This window comes from Cotesia glomerata, linkage group LG2 (assembly GCF_020080835.1).
Source record: "Cotesia glomerata isolate CgM1 linkage group LG2, MPM_Cglom_v2.3, whole genome shotgun sequence".
Lineage (NCBI taxonomy): Eukaryota > Metazoa > Arthropoda > Insecta > Hymenoptera > Braconidae > Cotesia > Cotesia glomerata.
Window position 1 is genome coordinate 143,049 of NC_058159.1, and position 21,949 is coordinate 164,997.

Below are 21,949 nucleotides of genomic sequence, written 5' to 3' on the forward strand. Positions count from 1 at the left end.
TTTACTTTATTTAACTCACAAATAATAACAATAATAAATGTTGTTAATGTATATGTTTTTTTTTTTTTTAATATTTTTTTAATTACACGATTCTCACAATCTTGCGTTATCGTAAATTTAATGTCTGTAAATGTAGATGTATATGTTAGGACGTGTAGATATTATTAATGGAGGCAGCCGGAGTCTTGCTCTTAATGGCTTAGCTAGTGCTGCTGCTCTGGTTGCTCGTATGTTTGGCTGATGGGTCTGTGCTGTTGTTGCTGCTGCTGCTGCTGCTGCTGCCAGCCATGAACCTTTTCACTCTGTTATTATTGTTTTGGTCTTGGAGCGCATGCGCAAAGAGGTACAACATTAGCTCATGTAAATAAACCGTTAACTTGAACCCCTGGCAAATCGATAATACCCTCCTACTCACACACTTTTACACTTAACACTTTTACACACGAGCTCTACTTAAATTGTAATGCTATTTACCAACAATTCACACATGCTCAATACTGATTTCAATTATTCAATCAATAGTTAATATTATTAAATAAATAAATTAATTAAATATGTAAATATATTTATTTATTTATAAAATTAATGATTTTCTTGATAAATAATGTCGATGAACGATAAACGGCGCGTTGGTGTCGGTCGAATGAGTCACTTTTTTTTAGTTTGGACGCTCTCGACTGCTCTCGACACTCAACAACAACAACAACAACAACAAAAATAATAACACTAGTATGTATGTGTGTATATATTTGTAAGTTTGTATACAATGAATAGAGTATAGATAGTACAGCGTATATAGTATAATACTGGATATTGACAATGGGTGGTGGTGGTGGTGGTGGTGGAATATTACATGTGTATGGTAGAAAGGAAGATGAGTGGGGAATAAAATCTGGATGTTTGGATCAAGGTTACTCTCGAGCATGGCCAAGCATGCCACTACGTCATTCTTCGGTAAGTGTATGTATTCTTTGATTCATCCGTATACGCAAGTACTGTCTACAATTAGCAATAAATATAATTGTATTATGTGTCGTCATTAAACCCTATTGGTATATTTTTTAGCGCATCAGTATGCGTAATATAACTTCTATTTTAAACTAAAAATGTTTTACTTTTTTTTTCTCTCGCTATTATTACTAATTATGCCTTCTACCCTGATTGTTTTACTATCTACATATGTATATATATATATTTATATTTTTACATAATTGATTTACGTAATTATAGCTGAATTAAATACTCATTTATTAAAAAAGTATAAAAAAATATTATATTATTAACAAGAGTATATGAATGAATATTTTTTGATAGAAAAACAACTTATTTATTTGGTTATTGTTCACTAAGAGCTGAATTCCCAAAATGAGCACGATTTAATTCATTCTGAATTTCATCGTATCGACGTTTTAGACCTTCTGGATCGGCTAAAAATTTCTGCCAAAGTATTTCTTTTTCGTGGTCGGAAAAATTTTGAGTTATTTTTTCCTAAAAAGTAAATTTTGTAATAATATTTGCGCTTATTTTTATCATATTAATAAAAAATAAATAATTACCAAAAAGTTTTTAAATTTTTTCCTCATTCGACTAAAATCATTTTGATTTTTTTCAATGGATTCAATGACATGTTCAAATTGAGCAGTCAATTCATTAGACATTAATTTAAAACTCTTCGTTTGACCACTGTTTAATTCATTATCGTACATTATCATCACTTGTTTTTCTCTGTAATAAATATTTATTTAAATATTACTGTTATATATAATTTATGATAGTAAATAAATTTTAAATAAAAAATAATTACAGAGTCTTTAGATATTGTAGTTGATTATTATAGCTATTTTCCAATAAGTCTTCTTTCAAACTTATATTCTCAGCAATGATACCATTGTATTGTTTTACAGATGATTCAAATGAATCTTTTGAATTTTTATCCCCTGATACTAATTGTGAAAAGAGTTTTTTATAAATATTTTCTTCACAAGACGAAGATTTGTCAACTATATTGTACTGTGCTTGAAGATGTTGTAAATGTTGCTAAAAAAAAAAAAAATATTTTTTAATAGACATTATTATTTTTGTTAATAATAAATAATAGCTTACGTGTCTCTTGGAGGATTGTTGATAAATTGTCCTTAGATAACGTTGAGCTTCAGGAATTATTTTTCTAAGATTTGTTAATTTTCTCAGCTGAGATTGCATTAACATTGAGAGTAAATCTGAATGAGCATGACCCATATCTCGTGCAATGTACAATATATCTTGTAATTGCTTTAATTCATTTTTTTTTTGTTGTAATCGAAACTCTTGCATATCAACTAGTACCTGAGAAACAGATAATTGGCTATATGTGACAATACAATTTTTTAATTCTTGCTCTAAAACTAAATTATTTTGCAATAAACTATCCCTTTTAGCTGTCAAATCTACCGTTTCAGACCTAAAAATACAGACATAAATTATAAATAATAATAAAGAGTAATCAAATGATTGAATAAACATACATTAATTGTGAATGGGTTTTTGGAAGATCGATATCACCATCGTTGTATATTTCAATGGCACGCTTTATTGCTGCTTCTCCTGTATATCTATTAACTTCGCAGTCAATTTTTTTTGACAACGCATTTGTCAACCTGTTCAATAATAATTAAATAAGATTATTAATTTATAATTTTATAATAAAAAATATTATTTACCTTATTTCGGATGACTTTAATTCTGTGTCCATAAATGAGCCGATATTAGTTTCTTCATTACTACTCTCCGTTTCATCGTTTACAGGTAAAAAATTATCGGGAAAATATTTTTTAAAAATTGAACTATTTTTTTCGATGTAAGATTCAAGGTACTTATTATAAGTGTCTATTTGTTTTACATATATATCTAACGGAACTTGATTCCAACAAATAATTCGCGATCTCTAAAAAAATATTATAGTAAATTAGTAAATTGTAGAGTAAAAATCATTAAATTATTTTAATTTATATTAATGATACCTTTTTTGTAACATCACGATAAGCATTCAATGTCTGTTTTAAAAAAATATCCAAATCTTTTAGAGCAAGATCATATTCCTCAGTAATTAAAAGACAATCATTGTATACTTTAAGATTTTCAATTTCAAGATTTTCTAGTTTTATTTTCTCTCTTTCTAACTCCTCATCTTGTTTGAGCTCCAGTTCTCTGGAAAAACAATCATCAATTTAATAAATTAAAACTATTAAAAATAAAAGCATCAGCAAAGTTAATATAATAATAATAATAATAATAATAATAATAATAAAATTACTTGAATCTTTTCAACGAATTATTGAGAGAAGTTTGATATTTAAGATCTTCGGTGTAAGCTTCTTTTTCAGCTTCGCAAGCTTTGTAAAGTTCTGCTTCATAGTTATTAACATTTTCCTCGACTTTAGATTCGAGTTCTGGGTGATCTTTCAAAGCAGTTGCTAACGCTATATCCAATTTATCTCCAGTTAACCATTTGTTATTCTTCTTTAGACTTTTGCTCCTAAAAATAAATATATCAAAACTTACTAGTAACTTTCTGACAGAATAAAGTTTTAGTGATAAAACTTACATCTGAATTTCTTTTTTTGATAAAATATTATCTTGTGACACATGTTGACAAAACCACTTTAAGAAGGGTTGAACACTTGGTTGATTACACAATTCTTGAAACTGATCAACAGATATTTTTAATTGTTGATCTGATAATAATTGACCAATTTTATCAGATAATACTTTTCCACTGATATTTTCTTTCGCTGGATTCATCTTTTATATATTCTAATTGCTAAAAATTAACCAATCTATAATAAAATGTTTTTTTTTTAATTGAATAATATTAAAACTAACCTATTACCGTATGATTTTTTATTTTAGTTTTTTAAATACTGTAAAAATAGATGGATTATTACGGGTAAATAGGAATTTAAAAAAATTAGCTTACTTTAGATTTTAATCAGTATTATTACATGCCAAAATAATTACAACTTTATGTTTGGCAAAAATTTACGAATTCTTTTTCTTTATACTCGGCAAGTCGGCAAGTGCTGTTAAATAGTTGTTATGAATTTTTTAATTTCGGAATAACAAGTCAGCGCCTCTAACAGCTAAAACACACAAATAAAAAATCTTTAATTTGTTAATTTTCGCGCCTTTCTTATCCGTTAGAGGCGCTGAAGCTCGTTCGGTTTCAAAGAAGCTTACTTTTATTTCCACTAGAGGTATATATAAATAAAAATTTAATTGATATACTTATCTCCGTAAATTATATATATTTATCAAGACTCCAAATTATCCTCTATTGGAAATACTTTTTAAAGTAACACGTGTTTTTTAATAAATCAACTGTAAAAGTTCGTTGATAAACGAATTAAATATATTAGTAAAACTAGGAAATACTAAAGGTAATTTATATTGAAATTATTTTTTTTATATGTCGTCATATTTATTTAATATTAAAATTAAATAAAATTGTATTAACTAGGTTAATTGCGATGTACTGTCAATAGATATTTCAAGTGTGTTTAATTAAAATAAAATTTTAAATTTATAGATATATAATGGCCAAGTCATTAAGAAGTAAATGGCGACGAAAGTGTAGAGCAGTGAAACGTGAACGTTATGGTGCAAAGGAACTGGCTACATTAAAAAAAACTCTTGGTATCGATGAAAATGGTCAACAAGAGGTTGAAATGAATGAAATATCCGAAATAGCCACAGGTAAATATTACTTTGATACTTAAAAAAAAAAAAAAATTAAATGATGTATGTAATTTAATTGTGAAAATTTTTGTACAGTTGTTGATGCCAAGACAATTAAAGCTGAAAATGAGAAGAAAGCTGATAAGAATGATACCGAAAATCATGTCGAGCAAATGGATCAAGACGGTAAACGTGTTTACAATAAGAAAACAATGAAAGATCAATATGGACAGTATCCAATTTGGATGAGCAGTCGTAAGATTGCCAAACATAAGAAAGGTAGGGGAAAAAATCTTCCAGCTACCTCAAAATCAAGCAAAAGACTTACTAAGAGACAAAAAAAGATGGTGAAGAAGAAAGGTAACTCTCAAAATAATTAAATACTCAACACCGATTAATGGTAATAAGAAATAAAATTATATTGTATCTAAAATTAAAACTTGGCAGTTGTATATCGTCTCTACGTGTTACATTATATTTTTACATTATATTATTTTATATTTTATTATTAAAATAATAATTAACTTGATAAATAATAAGCAATAAAATTATAATTATCCATTAATATCATTACGTTGATTTTTATGTTGATTTAATTGATGGTCAATTTGAGTAAAACGTTGCACAATATAATCAATTCTCCGTCGCTCCAGCTCGAATTTGTTTTTCATTTCGTAAACTTGCTGTCTCACGGGTTCAAAAGTTTCGCGTAAAAAGTGTAAAACATTTTTGGTGGCCAGTCTTAACTCCGCAACGCCCTCGACTGCTTGATTAACTCGGCCATTAAGCTCCGCGGCCTCGCTTTCTCTTCGTTTTCCTCTGGAAAATTGCTAAAATTTTTTTTTTTTTTTTTTTTTTTTTTTTATTTCTCCAAATATCAAATTATCTCTTTTATTACTTACTTATTTTTTTTATTAACTTTATTTACCTTTTCTAACTTGGTAAGTCTCTTGAGAATAACTTCGTAATCCCGACTGGCATCACCATCATTCACCTCGTTCTCCGTGTCTGTGACAGTAGAAAATAAAAAAATAAAAAAATTAGAAAAAAGATGAAGAAAGAAATACGAGAGTTTATTATTGTATAGTTTTTGTATAGTTTCGTGTCTCAATTCACGATCTTTATATGTTTTCTTTCTTGTATTTTATTTTTATTTTTACTTCTACAGTGAGTAAAATAACTTAAACTAAAATGAGGGCTACTTCATCTGGTTAGTCGTGAGAGTAAAGATACTGAAGATGAATGTAATATTTTTTAGTTGAAAAGTTAATATAATTTATTCATACCACGTGGACTTGGTGTAATTGGTCTCCGGGTGCTTGTAACAATACCGTAGTCATTTTCTAAATCTCGTGCTTCGAATGCTGTACCATCGCTGTCTGTTTAATAAAAATATTTTAATTAATAATAAATAAATGTACGTTAATTATTTTTAATTTTAATATTAACAAAAAAAAAAAGGACCATTTTTTTTGCAAGATTGTCCATCTGGTTGCAACTGAAAGCCGTACCGGCAATGACACTCGTAACTACCAGGTAAATTTTTACAAATTTGTGCGCAAGGTTTTTCAGTCATACATTCATCAATATCTGTAATTATAAAATAATAAATAACCTTTGTGTTTTATCAACTCGTTGATATAATAATAATAATAATAATAATAATATTTATAGAGATAGAGAAGTGACCTTTTGCTAGCGCAACATAAGCCTTTAAGTAAACTAAAAACTATTGACATACTCGTGAGCACTAAAATCTATTTGCAGAACCTCTTAAATGATGATGATATAAGTAACTATTTAACTTGTTTGATCTAAATTTTTTTCTTAAAAGATGATTAAATTAAAGTAAAAAGTGTAGTTAATTAATAAAAATAAGTTATTACCTAATTGACATTGACTGCCGGCGAAGCCTTTGGGGCAGTTACATTTACCGTGAGGACCACAGACTCCTCCGTTGTGACATGGTGCGACGCAGGTGGCTGTGACACAATATCATATATTAATCATATTCATATTCCATTAGTTTACCAATATAGAGTGATTAGGCATATTGTAATTGGTTTTAACCGCAGTAACTGATATACTCACGTCTATTACATCCGTAGCTTGTTCGTGTGACTTGCGACCATCCAGGACAGCAAATAAAACTCGACGCTGCTGATACTTGAGTGTAAATAAATCTGTAATTTGTCATTATTATCTTTTAGACTTTGAGCTTAAAAAAAAAAAAAAAAACACATGTCTATGTTTACCTTATTTGTCGACTAGAGTAGTGATGATTGACACTTGGAGTCCTCGTGCATACTCGTCGCCTGAATAAATAACAACTATTTTAGCAAGTCATATTGATTGTATCAAATGTTATTTATTTTATCATTCGATGATTTAAAAAAACATTTAATATTTTTTTACAATCATAAATCAATTATTTAATAAAACTCGGGGGTATAACAAATGGGCTATTAAAATTCAATACTTCAGTCTACTTTAAGAGTGTTATATATCAATATTGTTATAATTAAAAAAATTTTATTGGATCAATTGAATAAGAATAAATATTTGAGGGAAAATTTTTGGGGTAAAAAAGTTTTTTAGGTATGTAAAAAAAAAAGTGTTGAAATCTGAGTAATCCCGTGAGTCTTTTTTGCAGGTCTCTCTGGTCTCTGTTATCCATCATTTGTTATCCTTCTGGTATCCCGAGTGACCTTAGATATTTTTTTAGGATCCCAAGGTATTAAAGTTGTTATTACGTTAATGACATCAGGGATGAGGCTAACTAGTAAATTTTCTGAGTCTTTTGAAACCTCTTAGACGATTACACACATCAATATATATCTTCTTAAGTCGTAGAGATTTTTTTTTTTTTTTATGAGGAAATGAAATCGATACCACCGGATTTTAATATCTGTCTCTATAAATAAGTTTCATAATAATTTTCAATGTACTAATAGTATTTTTAAAATAGTTATTTCTCACCGATAGATGATGATAATAAAATTTATATAAGAATATACTGTAAATATATTGAGCAATAACTAAAAGATAATATCAAAAGACTATCATCGATTTTAAAACTCTGATATAATTTAGTAGACTGTATGACACCTTATTTTATTTCATTTTATTGACGTTTATACAAAAAATAAAATTGATCTGACAGTGTTCGTTGAGCCATTACATACACCAACCGAACTACAAGTCTTAATATTATGTATATCTATATCCATATCCAAAGAAAACCCTATAAATATTATTATCCAAGTATCCAACTATACGGCGACGAGTGTATCCAACATATCAAACATATCAAACATATCAAACGAGTAATAAGATACTCGGCACGCTTTCTTTTTTTTTCTTTTTATCCGTCGACTCTACTGACACCAGACAGATAACAACCGCTTTATTTAAAACTCCGGTACTGGTACTCGTGAAAAATATTCCACTTAAACTAATTAATTAATTAAAATTAATTAAATTCTCCGAAAATATTAAATACTAGTTAGTATAGTTGATTTATTATTTTATTTTATGGTACGGATATGCATTTATAAATATCTTATAAACACTTTGGCTGATGCATAAAATACAATCGGGATTTAAAGATCCTCTTTCTTGCATTACACAGAGACTCCAGTGCTAATTTCAGAAACACTGAGAGTTACTTATTTTCATCCTCATGTTACTTGTAATAATATAAATACACGCGTTGTTAAGTTCGTTCACACGGATAACTACATATTAAATTCAATAGATTGAGTAAAATCTTCAATGTTTTTGCAGCATTTATCAATATTTTTTTAGATTCCTCGTAATCCCTGTAATATCTGTCTACAGGATTTTTCTTATATCAGTAGTCAAAGTATTATCAAATTACAACTAAATTATAGATTTATTTTTGATCCATCGAACACGACAATTTATCCAATTACATATTTCAAACAGTTATTTCAGATTGTACCCAATAATTTGTCTTACATCTTGGAGCTGTAGTTTAATATTATTTTATTGGAGACTAAATGACACAGAAGGTTCTAGCTAGGAAATCAAAGAGTAGAGTTTCCTTGATGATCTCAAAATAACCTTGAAATAATGGTTGTATCGTTGTATCGTTGTATCGTTGTATCGGCGCTTAGTATCACATTGTTTGTGTGACTAATATGGAAAAGAGAGAACTCGTTTTACCGCAACAAGTTGTACCGACAAAGCAACAACCAAGGAAAAGGGATTTTAAAAATATATAGTAACCTTCTCAAGTTGATATACTTGTTAATTGTTGTCTTACTCATTTATTCGTTTACTCACTGGCTTTTTTTTTTTTTTTTTTTTTTTTTTTTTTTTATCAGTCGGCTAATCATAGATTAGCTAATTTGAATAAACAAAGACATTAATGCGTAAACAAAGTAATCACTAATCGCCTGTTAGATCTTTGAATTATTAGTTTTCTGAATTAGATCTGCCAGATAGATAGGAAGGTAAATTAATAAACTTTTGGAAATGAATAAAAGAGCTCTAGAATAAATAATCAATAAACCTTTTTGATTGTTTATTAAGATTGACTGTAATACAACTATATAATAATATTGTAGAATAAAAAGGGAATTTTATTTTTAATTATTAGCAAAGCTATAAATTATTGGGTTGGTTGTTAAACTGGCGTTTATGACTGGTTGGTATGGCGGTATGCGGTATGTGTATTTTATACTTTATACTTTATATATAATGCAGAATATAAAAATGAGTGCAGCTGCTCCAGTTATTACTTTTCTCCCCTTTTGTTTATTCTTATGTGAAGCAAAACATATCTCCAGACTAACCACATGCAAATAGAAACTACTGAAAATTTACCGCCAGACTTAACAACCGCCTAATTGCTCTACGGAGAATCTATTAAATTTTAAAAATACATACATTAAATATATATTTATAAATTAATTTTAGATTTTAGTACGACTGGATAGCAACTTGATTTGATATAATTTAAATTTAGGTGGATTTATCGTTGTCAACTTACCCAGAATGATGTCTGGTGTAGGAAGGAACCGGAGTAGTTGTGTGGAGTGCATATTGATCCTGATTGTTATTGTTATATCCGGCGTAAGCTACGGCCCTGGTACCAGAATACTCGGCTACGGCAACTGCAGTAAACTTTTCTGATCCAGATACCACCGTTTTACCATTATTATTATTATTATTATTAATATTATTATCATATTCACGTAAATGATACACCGATGATGATGATGGACTGTTTCGATCAATCGAGGCATTATGCTGATGATGATTATGACTGGGTGCCAGTTTAGCTGTTGAATTATGCTGATGCCTGTGATAGTTGGATCTAGTCTGGTGTCGATGTAAATTCATCCAGTCGTGGTCAAAGCTCCCGGTTTCGCTCCCTCGAGTATTATTATTACTATTATTATTATTATTATTATTATCATCATCATCATCATGGGAATTATAGTTCTGATTAAACGGAAACTCAAGGCCAGCTGCATTTGTACCTAGGTAGCTGATCACTTCCACTAAGATCAACAAACTTACACCAGTCATCCCAACACTATTATTATTTATCATCTTCTAATACTTTTTTATTTTATTTACTTTTTAACAAAATATCTATTTCTATTCTATTCTATTAAAGATTATCTAAAATATCAGATTCATCGTCACTTAATTTTTTTTATAATAAAATAGATAAAAACAGTTTGACAGCTTGCTGTCGATATTTAAGTTGAATGAGATATAAAAAAATTTTAAACCAGTGGAAAGACTACTGAGAGACAACAAGAGACCACGAGAGATACACCAAGACTTTACTCTCCACGTGCTTGAGTTGTTGGTTGTTGGTTATACGTCCCCACCATAGCAATCCTCTTTTACTCTCCTGCATTAATTCTCCTATGGTTCTTTTTCCTTCTCCTTTTCTTCGTCTTCTTCTTCTTCTTCTTCTTCTTGAGTCTTTTCTTATTCTGTTATTCGATATATTGGCCTCTTGGTGTCGGTTTAGAGTTGGATTTTTCAGTGAAAGACTCTCGGTCCCTTTACCTTTCCTTGGTCGTTGGTCTTTGGTCTTTGGTCCGTTAAGCCTAAACAAAAAAAAAAAAAAAAAAAAATATATATATATATATAAAAAAATAAATGTCTAAACAAGAGGTATAGTGATGATTTTTTTTATACCGGTAGATGATTATTTGTATCCATTTAAAATCAACACTTGAATGGATACTTATTATTGTGATACAGATACGGTGATACATCCTTGAACAGCTCTCTGGTCTACCGCTGCATATACATTGGATGTTGGATGGTGGATAAGGTTGCTGCCGTTGATACTCTGACTCAACAGGACAATGCACCCAAGCTAAAGCTGAAGCATTGCTGTTATTGCTGTTATTGTTCCTGGTGATTTTTGTTTTTATTTCTCGTCAAGTTAACTTATCCACCAAGATTATAAACTTTTAAACAACACCACTGTATATATCTTTATAATTTATAACTTTTGTCTTGTCAAGAATTGAGATTGATACCAATAAGGTGTTGTACTTGTTAATCCTCATGAATATTTTACACGCATTTATCAGGTTTTAAATCTGACGGAAATTAGCTGACATAAACTTATTAACAGGAATTTATTATTATCGTGATCGGTAATTGAAATATTCCTTTTACAAATTTAAATTAAAACCCAAGGGCTCGTCGCGTTGTCAACAATAAATCTTTTAAATTATATTCCTGATACTCATCAGAGTAAGGTCTATCGATTATTATTATTATTATTATTATTATAATACTCGGTATAGACACGGTACTTGAATTATATTATATATTTTATCTCTTTATATAATATATAATATTTAATATTTAATATATACTCGAAAGTAGAGACTGTATATACTATAAGGAATTTTAGATTGGTATTATCTGTCTCTGTCTTACATTAGATAATATCTTAAGCGGTGACTGGATTTATCGTGTGTTACTCTGGGTCACAGGTCAATCACGTTCTCTCTAAATTGCTAAACAATTTCACATACAAATCACTAAACTTACCAACAATTTCTTTCATATTTTAAATTACTATTCACCTTTGTATTATTTTTAGTAAATAGTATTACGATGTGAGTAGAGAAAGTCGAGTATTAATTTAAAAAATAAGGAAATTATTGTATTATTATCGCATTCTTAAATTTTAATTTTTATCTCTGCAATGCGCTACACATCTTTAGTTGGTTTAATGTCAAGGTCAGAGATTCAGGATTCATGCCAAACTTTGAATTCTCTTTAAAAGATAAATGCCTTCACACGCGATCATATTATCTACCACATGAGCTAATATAATCTCCAGATCTTGGCTGGTGTTTCAATTTATACCTTTTTACTTCCTTACCCAGAATAACCATAAACAATAAATATTTACACGCGTTCATTTTCAATAATATACCCATAATTGCGGTAATAAAAATGAAAAATAGAGAAAAAAAAAAAAAGTTTAAAGCCTACTGAATAATAAATGAAACGGTAAAACAGTCTGCTCGAGAAGTAAAGTCGAGAAAAAAAAAAAAAAAAAGAAAAAGTGGAGCGAAAGCTTAATTTCTTATATCTTGATCACTTTGAAGAGGGTTGTGCTCTAATGTTGAGCCACCGAGTATAGTGTAGTAGGCGTCACAAGTCGAGAGAAAAAAAAAGCAAGATAAAGAGATGGAAAAGATAGAAAAGAAAAGCAGAACGAAAGCTCTTACGGGTCACGTATCCAGGTTCTGACCTAGTTACACTATAAGCCCCGGGAATAATACCGATATGCGTCGCTGATGTCTGATGTGGTTGATGGCCGATGGCTGATGGCTAAACTTTGTTTTCTATTCACTGACAAACCAACCCTTTCAACTTCTTACTTATTGTTAGTTGCTCGGTTGGTTAGTGCTCTATCTATAGAATACATACATGTCTATTTGTTATCTTTAATGACAAACACTACTTTGGTAAAAAGCTATCGTGCTTTAATAATAATAATTAAAAAAAAAAAAAAAAAAAAATGACTGACTGATATCGAGCAACGTCAGACAGTTGTCAAAATTAAATCGCGTTTGCTACTTAATTATTTAATTATTTGGATATTTTTTATCAGCCAGTTAAATATTCGGCGTAATAAGTGGGCGTAGGACCCCACCGTAAATTCAAAAACAACCAAATAATTATTTAAATTAACAATAAACATTAAATTTATTATTTAAATTGAATAATTTTACTCAAAGTCGATCCCTGAATGTTGGATTAAAATGATAAAATAAATCAAGAGCCAGCTGTTTAAATTTTTAGTTATTGATAAATATTAGTTGGTTGATTTTAAATAAATAGTGGAATAATAATTGTACTTAAATAAACGGCCATTCTATGTTTCGAGGTGTTGAGCGACCTGTTAGTTACAATCGCCGTGCCAGAGAGTGGATTAATAAGGTAATATTAAAACGATAAAAAAAAAAAAAAAAAAAAGAAATAATAATAATTGAGTAATAACAGTAGTAGTAGTAGTAGTAGTAGTAGTAGAAGTAATAGAGATTAAAATGATTGTAGATGTTATTTCTCTGGGCACGAGAACCAACGCCAAGTCCCAAGGGTAGTGTCTGGTTGACTTGGTTGACAACTGCTGCATTTTTTTGGACATGTAGACGTCCGATTTTTCGAGCTATACGTGGTGTCGTGTCACCGCTACGTATTATTGGTAGTCACGCTCCCTCACGGGTTCGTTCAATCAACCGTGGAAAGAGACGAGAAATAGCTGGAGTTGTCCCTGATCGACAGAGCTTAATTTTGCATCCAAAGCTGCCAGTGGTATCAGTGACGGGTATCAGGACAAAAGTAAAGCGACTGGGAACTGGAGACGGGCCTCACTTAACTCCTTGCGCCAACGTTAATAAAATTTCACATAAAATTCAGTACAGAGTCACCAGAAGTGGTCGAGTCTACGGAACCTACGTACCCCATTAAAATAATTGTCATTTTTATAAAATAGATAATAAAATTTATTTTATAAATCCTTGATCATTTAGAATGGATTTATTTATTTGATTCTGAGATTGAATTTTCCTTTCAGAAAATGGAATAATGAAAAAAATGATTGAAAAAAAAGAAAAAGAAGAAGAAAATGTCGAAGTGAGTTGTAAATAGTAAATTTATTAGACAGTGAGTTAGAGTCTGTCCTCAACCTAGTTTTCATTATTTAGTCTGAGAAGAATCTTAGTCTGAGGCCTTCAGAGTAATTCAATTTATCCTGACTCTGTTTTCTGGATGTACTGACTGCTGGTTGTTGTTGTTGTTGTTGTTATTGTTATTGTTGAACTACTTAGCAGCTAGCAAGTTTGGTCTTTGGTAAACTACCAGTAGGGACTAAAAACAAAGACGTTCTTGATAACTAACATGTTGAGGAAGCCTGGCGCCGTTTTCTCTTAATATATTATTATTATTATTGTTATTTCAGTGTTTTGTCATGTCATCCTTCTCCTTCTCTTCTTTCTCCTGGACGAGTAATACCCTCTACTCGGCCTCTGCTCCCCGTCTAGCCAGATCAATAAGAGTCGCGTGCGTTCGAAGGGTCTAGGACATCCCTCTACCACCACCATCACTAGCAGTAACACCAGCACCGGCAATAGCAGCAGCACAGCAGCACCAGCAGCAGCACCAGCACCACCACCACCACCACCACCACCACCACCACCACCTCTTCTACCATCGAATTTAGCTCTTCACCCACTATACTGGATCCTCGGTCTCTTTTTACCCGTATTACCGGGTGCGGAAGTACGCTTTACGCTAGTACATCTGCAAACTCTGTCTCTCTTTTGCGACTCAGTGCAGGTATTTCTCCGAATAGCTTTTATCAATTCCTCTACCCACTCTTTTCTTCTTTCCTCCTATTTTCTCTTGTTAAAATTCTCTATTCTGTTTTCTTATCGCTTTACAAATTCACTCAATACTGTGGGCATTTAATTATCAATAACAACAATCATAATACAAAGATATACTTTTTAAAAAATGAAAAAAAAAATTCAATAATTTCCAGTGACTTGACAATTAATCATTATTTAATAAATCTCATTCTCAGAGATTCTATCCTATTCATTTATCAGTGTCATTACCAGGCGAAGGCGAACCATCTTGAGTCTCTTTTAAATTAATTTTTCTTTATCCAAACTTTTTTATAATTACTAATAATAAATTACTGTAAACGGTTGAAGTCGAATAATAGTACCAGTAGTACCAGTAGTTTTTATATAATTTATATAGCACATTTAAAAAAGGCAACTTTGTTATAAAGTCTGAGTTTAAAATGAATGTAGATTTAAATATAAATGTATGGTTATATAATATAACAAAGTTGTGTATAAAGAGAGCCAGTTACCTCAGTATTGGGTACTCTCTACGATGAGTGGATGAGTTGCTCAAGTTGAATGAATCGTAAGTGTGCCAAATTCGATTGAGGTGACTGAGTATCGATTCATGTAATCCATTTCATCCATCCTTCAATACCCATGAATTTCATACCAAATGGAATCTCTAAATGACCTCCTTATTATTTATCTACATGCAGTATCATTAGCTACGAAGCTTTATTTTTAGTTAATGCTAATGAGTATGTTGTACGAGAGAATGAAAAAGATTAAAATTGAAGGAAAAAAAAGGGTAATAGTAATAGCAGAAGTTTAATCAACTCGTGAACAGGTAGTTATTTTTTATCAATGAAAAGCGACAGGGGGTTTGAATGCTCGGGTGTGTTAGAAAGAGCTTTAGAAAGTTGATTAAATGATACGGTGATCGAAGCTTTCATAGTTACTTTCATTTTATGATAATATTATTATATTATATATGCATTCTAATAATTTTACCCAAGAGAGCTGTTCAATATCAAAAAGGAATTATCGGAAAAAATCACTTGTATTATCACTCTGAAATGACTGAATAAAATTAATCAGCTCATCATATTTATAATATTGAATAGATTTTATAGGAATCGATCGATTACATTTATCTTCATCATCGAATTTACTAAAAAATTTTTTATGTTTCGACTTTTTAATATAATTTCTCAGCGAGGGGTTAAATAAATCCTTACAGTAGGTTCAGACCGTGAAAGAGGAGACTAATCGAATCGACAGATTCATTATCACGTTATCAGGTTCATTAGCCGTTCATTTGCTTTTCCCTCGGATTTATTCATTTTAATTCAACCGTTTAATATGAATCCTTAAATAGTCTTTATTTTTATCCGCATAAAGGTTTAATACCTAAATTTTTTCTTAGGTGAGATTGAATGGCTTTTTTTTTTCCAATTTTTAAACGTCTAAATTTTTTATGTTTAAATATTAAGAGCAAAGAGATGAAGGAAAGTAGTTTTAAAAAGATTCTTTCAGCGAATGAAATCTAGATCATCTCTGAATAAGACCAATGTAAACCCAAAACTGGGTTGCAATTTATAACTTTAGAATAATAATTCAAAGTTTGTCTTTAATTATTAGTCAATCAGAAAAAAAAAAAAAAAAAAAAAATAAAAAGAAATTTATAAATTGGGTAAATCAAAATATTATAATTAATAATAATATAATATTAAATGAAAGAAATTGCAGTAGTAGCATTAGTAGGTTTAGTTGAGGGGAGCTGCACAGAGCGTGTGCGCCATATCTCCCATATTATATTCCCGAGTACGGCATTGAGGGTTGGAAGTGGTCAGAGACCGAGGTTTTCTATCTGTATGTAGAATAGAACAGTAGTGTAGAGCAAGTAGTATAGCAGTATAGAGGATTTTACCGAATACCTACTCATACTCATACGGTCATACGAATAGATGTAGAAATAGAAATACGAGTTGAGAGTTGAGAGTTGAGAGTTGCGAGTTGCGAGTTGCGAGTTGCGAGTTGCGGACTGCAAGGGGCAGAGGGTTGAGGGTTGAGGTCGCGCAGGCGTTCTTCCTGGTATATATCGATGCCTGATACGCCCGGGCCCGCGGTTGCTAGAGTCACCAGAGACCCTCAGTAGTAAAGTCGGACTCGGTCAGACGTATCCTCACCGCCAGGTTATTTAATCCTCATCACAGACTCTTTACTCTTATTTTTTCTTTCCCCCGTTATATATTATTATTTCAAAACTATCGGACTACATATATATCTTAAACTGTTTAAGTGAGGTTTACTTTTTTTTCTAAATATTTTATAAATATCTTAGTGTTGTGCTGCTGATCCGGCTACTAGTTACAATAATAATAATAATAATATTAATAATTAGAGATCATTGTTTTACGCTATTTATCAATATATTTGTAGAAGTTGTATCTATATACTTACTAAACAAATACAACAAGGCTTTTAAAATTCAGCATGAAAATTAAAAGGTACGTGGTGGTTTTCATTAAATATAATTAATCAAACACAACCAATAAAGATGGCACTGTATTTTACTTGACTTTTTTTTTTTTTTTTTTTTTTTATAACATGGAGATTACCCTTTTAGATAGTATATATATCTTAATTATTTAAATTTTCCTCATTATCATTCACTTGTTTGTTATTATCATGTGATGAATAATTAATATGTTAATTAATTGTATAATAAAAATATATAAAAGATTGTAGATGAGAATAATAGATCTATGTAGATGTATTTATAGGGATAATAAGAAAAGCTTGAAGTGCAGGGTCACGAGCACGCCAAACGGAAGACTTCCAAGTGTCTCTTTGTTTTATTTTCTTTTTCTTTTTCTCGGTCCATTAAATTGAAACTAAAAAAATAAATACGACAAGTTTGCATTGAATATTTGAATAAAAAATAGAAATTGATCAAATATTAAATCGGTAAAAAAGTTTTAATAATAAAAATCATACCTGTAGTTTAAAAAACTTTCTATTTCTTGAGGATATTCCCACGGCAGGTCAAACACGCAGTTACTTTCATAGACATTAATAAATTAGTAGTTTATTAATCGATATTTTGCCAACAACTTTCAAGGCACTCGTATAAATAAATGGCAAAAAAAAATAAAATAAATAACACGTACAAGTAAAGAATCATCGAACAGAACACTGTATTGTAGTTATTATAACACCAACGGTACACTGAGAATAAAATATTTAAATAATTTATTATTTAGGTAACGCTGCTACCAGTTACTAGCTACCACTACCATTTACTATATTATCCTATACCGGGTAGGGGCTTCCCTAATCTTCTTTTCATGTAATCATCTATTCCCATTTCTATTTCCTTTATTTTATTTTATTTTATTATAACCAATGGGTGGAATAACACGATGCCCGACATTCGCATGGTATCATTCTATTATAATTTATAAAAAAAATATTTATACTGTAAAATAGTTGCGGATATGTGTACATAATATATTATTCAAAAAAAAATCCAGCATAGTAATGATAATAACAATAATAATAGAGTGTGAGTAATTTTTTTATGATCGTTGAATCAAGATTAATAAGTCACGCAGCATAGTCGCGGTGTCGTGGTAGCCCATGAATGAAACCATTTAGTTATGAATAGAATGTCCATTGACTCACAATGGACATTAGTGAGAGATTGAAGGTAAAATAAGGCAAAAGGGTGTAATTGTATTAATGGTATTAATTATTTGTTTTTAGCGATACAAGGCGTGTCTCCGGTGAATTAAACCTTGAAAAATTGCTCGATGTTTATTAGAGTAGTCTGTAGTGGTCGTCATCGTCCCAAATTAATTAAAAATAAATAGTAGAGTAAAATTGGAGAATTGGAGGATTATAAAGAGAAGAAGAACAAGAAGAAGAAGAAGAAGAAGAAGAAGAGGCGGTGGTAGACGGGAGTCACAGAGTAACGGAGGGAGTCACGGGGTAAGTAAGTAAAGGTGAGGGGATGCAGTGCGAAGGGGTGGCGGCATGGACGAGCCCTCGGTGGAGGCTCTTATGCAGGCGAGCCTCATCTTCGTCGTCGGCGTCGCCATCATTCTCTCTAATCTTCTCATTATCGCGACTTTCCTCAACTTTCGAGGTAAATTATTACTCATTTAATTAATAGTTAATTGTTAAAATTTATAATTTTTTTTATCTAACTGGATAGGTCCCTCCGAGGTGATAAAATACTATCTGTTATCACTGGCAACAGCAGATCTATTCTGTGGTCTGCTTGTTGTCCCGCTCTCCATATACCCAGCTCTCGTTCGAAGATGGGTATACGGGGACGTTGTCTGTCGACTTGTCGGCTATCTTGAAATTACTCTTCTGGCAGTCTCTGTTTACACCTTTATGTGGATGTCTGTTGATCGTTATTTGGCTATTAGGTAACAATACAATGTTTTATTTTAATATTAATTACAATAATAATAATAATGATTATGATAATTGTTTAGGAAACCTCTGCGTTACGAGACTGTCCAAACAAAAACAAGATGCCAGTGCTGGATGGCCTTTACGTGGATAAGCGTTGCAATGATGTGCTGTCCGCCTCTTCTGGGGTTCAACAAACCAATTTTCGACCGCGAAGCCTTCATCTGCATGCTTGACTGGGGTAACATGGCAGCCTACACTATAACCCTTTCAATTCTGGTACTTGGACCGTCGGTAATAACAATCGTCTACACCTACACCTACATATTCTCAATGATGAGAAGGTTAAGATCTGGTGTTCCGATCCACGACAAGGAATACGCCACCGCGTTGTCAGAAAATCTCAGCAATCCAAGTCATATAATGTCTTTTGTTCTGGTTATGGCATTCTGGCTGTCATGGGCACCTTACGCTGGCCTCAAAATTTATTCTACTGTTAATGGACCTCCTCAGGTTTTAATATTTTGTTGCCAAAAAAAAATTCTATTTATTTATTTATATTGATTTTTTATTATTTTTCAGGTTCCATTTCTCCAATTTGCTGTCGTATGGTTTGGTATTTTAAATTCTTTTTGGAAAGCAATTATTCTCGGAACACTGAGTCCTCAATTTCGTTTAGCGGCTCGTGTTTTATGTCTCACGCTTTGCTGTAGGCATAGAAGATTACCACCAGAGCTTTTGGGCCTCGACGATGATGACTAATAATTATTATTAATAATAATAACACATATATATATATATATATATATATTTACGACAATGTACTATCTCGCGCGCGCAATCCTATGTAGAAAACAAAAAACTTAGAAAAAAAATTATTAATTAAATAATTAAATAATTTAAATAATAGAAAATTAATAAATTAAAGGAAAGTATAAACCGTAAAAGATTCAATCACTCAAATATGGAAATCTTGGAAAACAACTAAACAATTACTCGTATTTACTCAATGATAACAACAACAACAACATAAATAAAGGAACAACTTGAACTTTGCTTATTAATTACTGTAGATAAAAAAATTTAATCAAAATAATATAATTTTGCGTTGCGTTTTTTCGTTACGCTGATAATAATAATAATCATAATGATATTTCCATTGACACGTGAATGATTAATGATGAATGGTTTAAAATTAATATTATTATTATGTAGTAAATATTTATTATTATTATTATTAACATTAAATAATAACAAACGAGATTTAGATAAAGTAAATTTTTGATCACTATATTATACTTAATATATTTAATAATTAATAATTAATAATTAATAACGCATTAGCGCAAAAATAATCTCGTTTCGCTCAATTTTAGAGTTTATCAATAAATAAAAACAAAAAAAAAGTAAAATTTAATCGTCAGTTAATGCGCGTAAGGAGCGTGCGCGAGTTTTAATCTCAAAAAATAATAGAGCGAGATAAAAATAACAAAAAAAAATACACGTTTAATAATCGTTGCCTATTTATGTCGTAAGAACACGCTCAATAAATGTTATAGCGAGCTAAAAGAAATAATAAATAAATAAAATAGTCAATTAACGTGCAATGCCTGAAAGAGTGTCACGTATTTAAAAATGAAAACAAAAAACAAAGCGATTAAAAATTTTCAATCATAATAAATAAATGATACGCAAATTAATAAACAATAAGAAACACCATTTACACCATTCCGATACTTATTATTATTATTATTATTATTCTTTGAATAATAAAATAAACTAAATATGCTTTCTATAATATGCATTTAACTAAATATAATTAGTTAATTAATTAAAATATATATACTTGTTCTGATAATATTAATCAGTCAATATAATTATGCATGAATTAATTAACTATATATATATATACATATACTATAATATATATTCAATTATTAATCTATATAACTAACTAACTAACTAATTAACTATAAGACAAATGCAACTTCGATGAGTATTAAAAAAACAACAACAACAATTGTTCATTTTACATAAAAACGAGTATTATAAGTATTTAAGATCTATAAACATTAACCATAAGTAATAATGATAAATAATGATTAAGGATTAACGATTTATATAGTTTATAAGTATTTATTTAGTAAAACTAAAACTATTAAAGCAGCTTGGCTATCTTTAATAAAACTTTTACGAGTTCGTCTCTTGCTTGGCTAACTTTTACCCACGAGTAAATTATTATTATTAAAGTTTATCAAATAAGCTGAGTGTGCATGGATTTATATCTAACATTAGATTTCTCGTAATTATGTAACAAAAGTAATATTAATCTTAGCATACATATATATTAAATATAATAATATTATGTTAAAGGTTAATATGAATACATAGAAAAACTAGTTATATTATTATGCAAGAGTGAAGCCGAGTAATAGACGTTACTCTATTCAAAATAATACTGGTGGTCATCTCAGTAACACTTGTTATTATTATCTAATTATAATAATAATAATAATAATAATAATAATTATTATTATGGAAAATGATTTTTTAAAATCATGAATGGTGTTAAATAGAAAATTTAATGCGTAGCGCAATCAACAACAGTCGCAAGACCCAACAATAATACTTACAAAGAAAAAAGAAATATCTCTACGAAAAACTAATGAACAAATAAATTTACAAACAAGAGATTTTTACCGATCTATACAAATGAAAAAAAAAAGAAAAAAGTGTTTAATCAAGAAATTGAGTCAAATGAAAAACAACAAACTATCATAATAATTAAAACAACAACCGGTCCTTCTTCGAAAGCACCCCCCGACTCTCAATAAATAAATAGTTTGTTATTTTATTTTGTTTTTTAAATATCTATATTAGTTTTTTCGCTATGTCGAATGTAATTCACCGAAAGATAATTATTATTAAATTAT

General features: G+C 30.0%; 5 protein-coding genes and 1 long non-coding RNA gene across 9 annotated transcripts; 3 read left to right on the forward strand and 3 right to left on the reverse strand.

Moving 5' to 3' along the window:
• Positions 1-225: 225 nt before the first annotated feature.
• On the reverse strand, positions 226-4,064 carry LOC123259834 (HAUS augmin-like complex subunit 3). Of its 3 annotated transcripts, XM_044720575.1 has the most exons (11): positions 3,956-4,055; positions 3,862-3,899; positions 3,584-3,799; positions 3,293-3,514; positions 3,000-3,186; positions 2,700-2,923; positions 2,505-2,636; positions 2,104-2,440; positions 1,805-2,037; positions 1,557-1,725; positions 226-1,488 (listed from the first exon to the last, which is right to left on the reverse strand). In XM_044720575.1, exons 3-11 carry the CDS (start codon positions 3,778-3,780, stop codon positions 1,336-1,338), a joined length of 1,854 nt encoding a protein of 617 aa, XP_044576510.1. In that variant the 5' UTR covers positions 3,781-3,799; positions 3,862-3,899; positions 3,956-4,055; the 3' UTR covers positions 226-1,335. The 3 variants fall into 3 exon arrangements, with proteins under 3 accessions (XP_044576510.1, XP_044576509.1, XP_044576511.1); XM_044720574.1 differs by lacking the exon at positions 3,862-3,899 and having other exon boundaries at positions 3,956-4,064; XM_044720576.1 differs by lacking the exon at positions 3,862-3,899 and having other exon boundaries at positions 3,584-3,815; positions 3,956-4,056.
• LOC123259851 (protein LLP homolog) lies at positions 824-5,169 on the forward strand. 2 transcript variants are annotated; one of them, XM_044720603.1, is made up of 3 exons: positions 824-954; positions 4,565-4,731; positions 4,810-5,169. In XM_044720603.1, exons 2-3 carry the CDS (start codon positions 4,572-4,574, stop codon positions 5,091-5,093), a joined length of 444 nt encoding a protein of 147 aa, XP_044576538.1. In that variant the 5' UTR covers positions 824-954; positions 4,565-4,571; the 3' UTR covers positions 5,094-5,169. The 2 variants fall into 2 exon arrangements, with proteins under 2 accessions (XP_044576538.1, XP_044576537.1); XM_044720602.1 differs by lacking the exon at positions 824-954 and adding an exon at positions 4,278-4,415.
• On the reverse strand, positions 5,142-10,343 carry LOC123259840 (myosin-G heavy chain). Its single transcript, XM_044720588.1, has 8 exons — positions 9,731-10,343; positions 6,969-7,028; positions 6,805-6,896; positions 6,600-6,695; positions 6,178-6,303; positions 6,000-6,092; positions 5,642-5,721; positions 5,142-5,543 (listed from the first exon to the last, which is right to left on the reverse strand). Exons 1-8 carry the CDS (start codon positions 10,294-10,296, stop codon positions 5,268-5,270), a joined length of 1,389 nt encoding a protein of 462 aa, XP_044576523.1. The 5' UTR covers positions 10,297-10,343; the 3' UTR covers positions 5,142-5,267.
• Positions 10,344-11,587: 1,244 nt separating this feature from the next.
• On the forward strand, positions 11,588-13,771 carry LOC123259849. Its single transcript, XM_044720599.1, has 2 exons — positions 11,588-13,176; positions 13,294-13,771. The coding sequence occupies exons 1-2, from the start codon at positions 13,114-13,116 to the stop codon at positions 13,705-13,707; spliced, it is 477 nt and encodes a 158-aa protein (XP_044576534.1). The 5' UTR covers positions 11,588-13,113; the 3' UTR covers positions 13,708-13,771.
• Positions 13,772-16,689: 2,918 nt separating this feature from the next.
• LOC123259845 (G-protein coupled receptor 52) lies at positions 16,690-21,775 on the forward strand. Its single transcript, XM_044720594.1, has 5 exons — positions 16,690-17,101; positions 18,360-18,741; positions 18,811-19,030; positions 19,100-19,529; positions 19,599-21,775. The coding sequence occupies exons 2-5, from the start codon at positions 18,630-18,632 to the stop codon at positions 19,776-19,778; spliced, it is 942 nt and encodes a 313-aa protein (XP_044576529.1). The 5' UTR covers positions 16,690-17,101; positions 18,360-18,629; the 3' UTR covers positions 19,779-21,775.
• On the reverse strand, positions 17,147-17,921 carry LOC123259853. Its single transcript, XR_006508329.1, has 2 exons — positions 17,592-17,921; positions 17,147-17,488 (listed from the first exon to the last, which is right to left on the reverse strand). It is a non-coding gene; the product is annotated as an uncharacterized LOC123259853 (long non-coding RNA).
• Positions 21,776-21,949: the final 174 nt, after the last annotated feature.

Bases quoted from the DNA above. Each gene is read 5' to 3' on its own strand.
- LOC123259834 (XM_044720574.1), bottom strand. From the start codon at position 3,780: ATGAATCCAGCGAAAGAAAATATCAGTGGAAAAGTATTATCTGATAAA. The intron at 2,441-2,504 runs GTATGTTTATTC...CTGTATTTTTAG, and splicing joins AAAACCCATTCACAATTAAT to GTCTGAAACGGTAGATTTGA. The intron at 1,726-1,804 runs GTAATTATTTTT...TATTTATTACAG, and splicing joins CTACAATATCTAAAGACTCT to AGAAAAACAAGTGATGATAA.
- LOC123259851 (XM_044720603.1), top strand. From the start codon at position 4,572: ATGGCCAAGTCATTAAGAAGTAAATGGCGACGAAAGTGTAGAGCAGTG. The intron at 4,732-4,809 runs GTAAATATTACT...ATTTTTGTACAG, and splicing joins AATATCCGAAATAGCCACAG to TTGTTGATGCCAAGACAATT.
- LOC123259840 (XM_044720588.1), bottom strand. From the start codon at position 10,296: ATGATAAATAATAATAGTGTTGGGATGACTGGTGTAAGTTTGTTGATC. The intron at 6,304-6,599 runs GTAATAACTTAT...TTATAATTACAG, and splicing joins CGGCAGTCAATGTCAATTAG to ATATTGATGAATGTATGACT. The intron at 5,544-5,641 runs GTAAATAAAGTT...AAAAAATTTTAG, and splicing joins GACTTACCAAGTTAGAAAAG to CAATTTTCCAGAGGAAAACG.
- LOC123259849 (XM_044720599.1), top strand. From the start codon at position 13,114: ATGTTTCGAGGTGTTGAGCGACCTGTTAGTTACAATCGCCGTGCCAGA. The intron at 13,177-13,293 runs GTAATATTAAAA...AAATGATTGTAG, and splicing joins CCAGAGAGTGGATTAATAAG to ATGTTATTTCTCTGGGCACG.
- LOC123259845 (XM_044720594.1), top strand. From the start codon at position 18,630: ATGGACGAGCCCTCGGTGGAGGCTCTTATGCAGGCGAGCCTCATCTTC. The intron at 19,031-19,099 runs GTAACAATACAA...ATAATTGTTTAG, and splicing joins GATCGTTATTTGGCTATTAG to GAAACCTCTGCGTTACGAGA. The intron at 19,530-19,598 runs GTTTTAATATTT...ATTATTTTTCAG, and splicing joins CTGTTAATGGACCTCCTCAG to GTTCCATTTCTCCAATTTGC.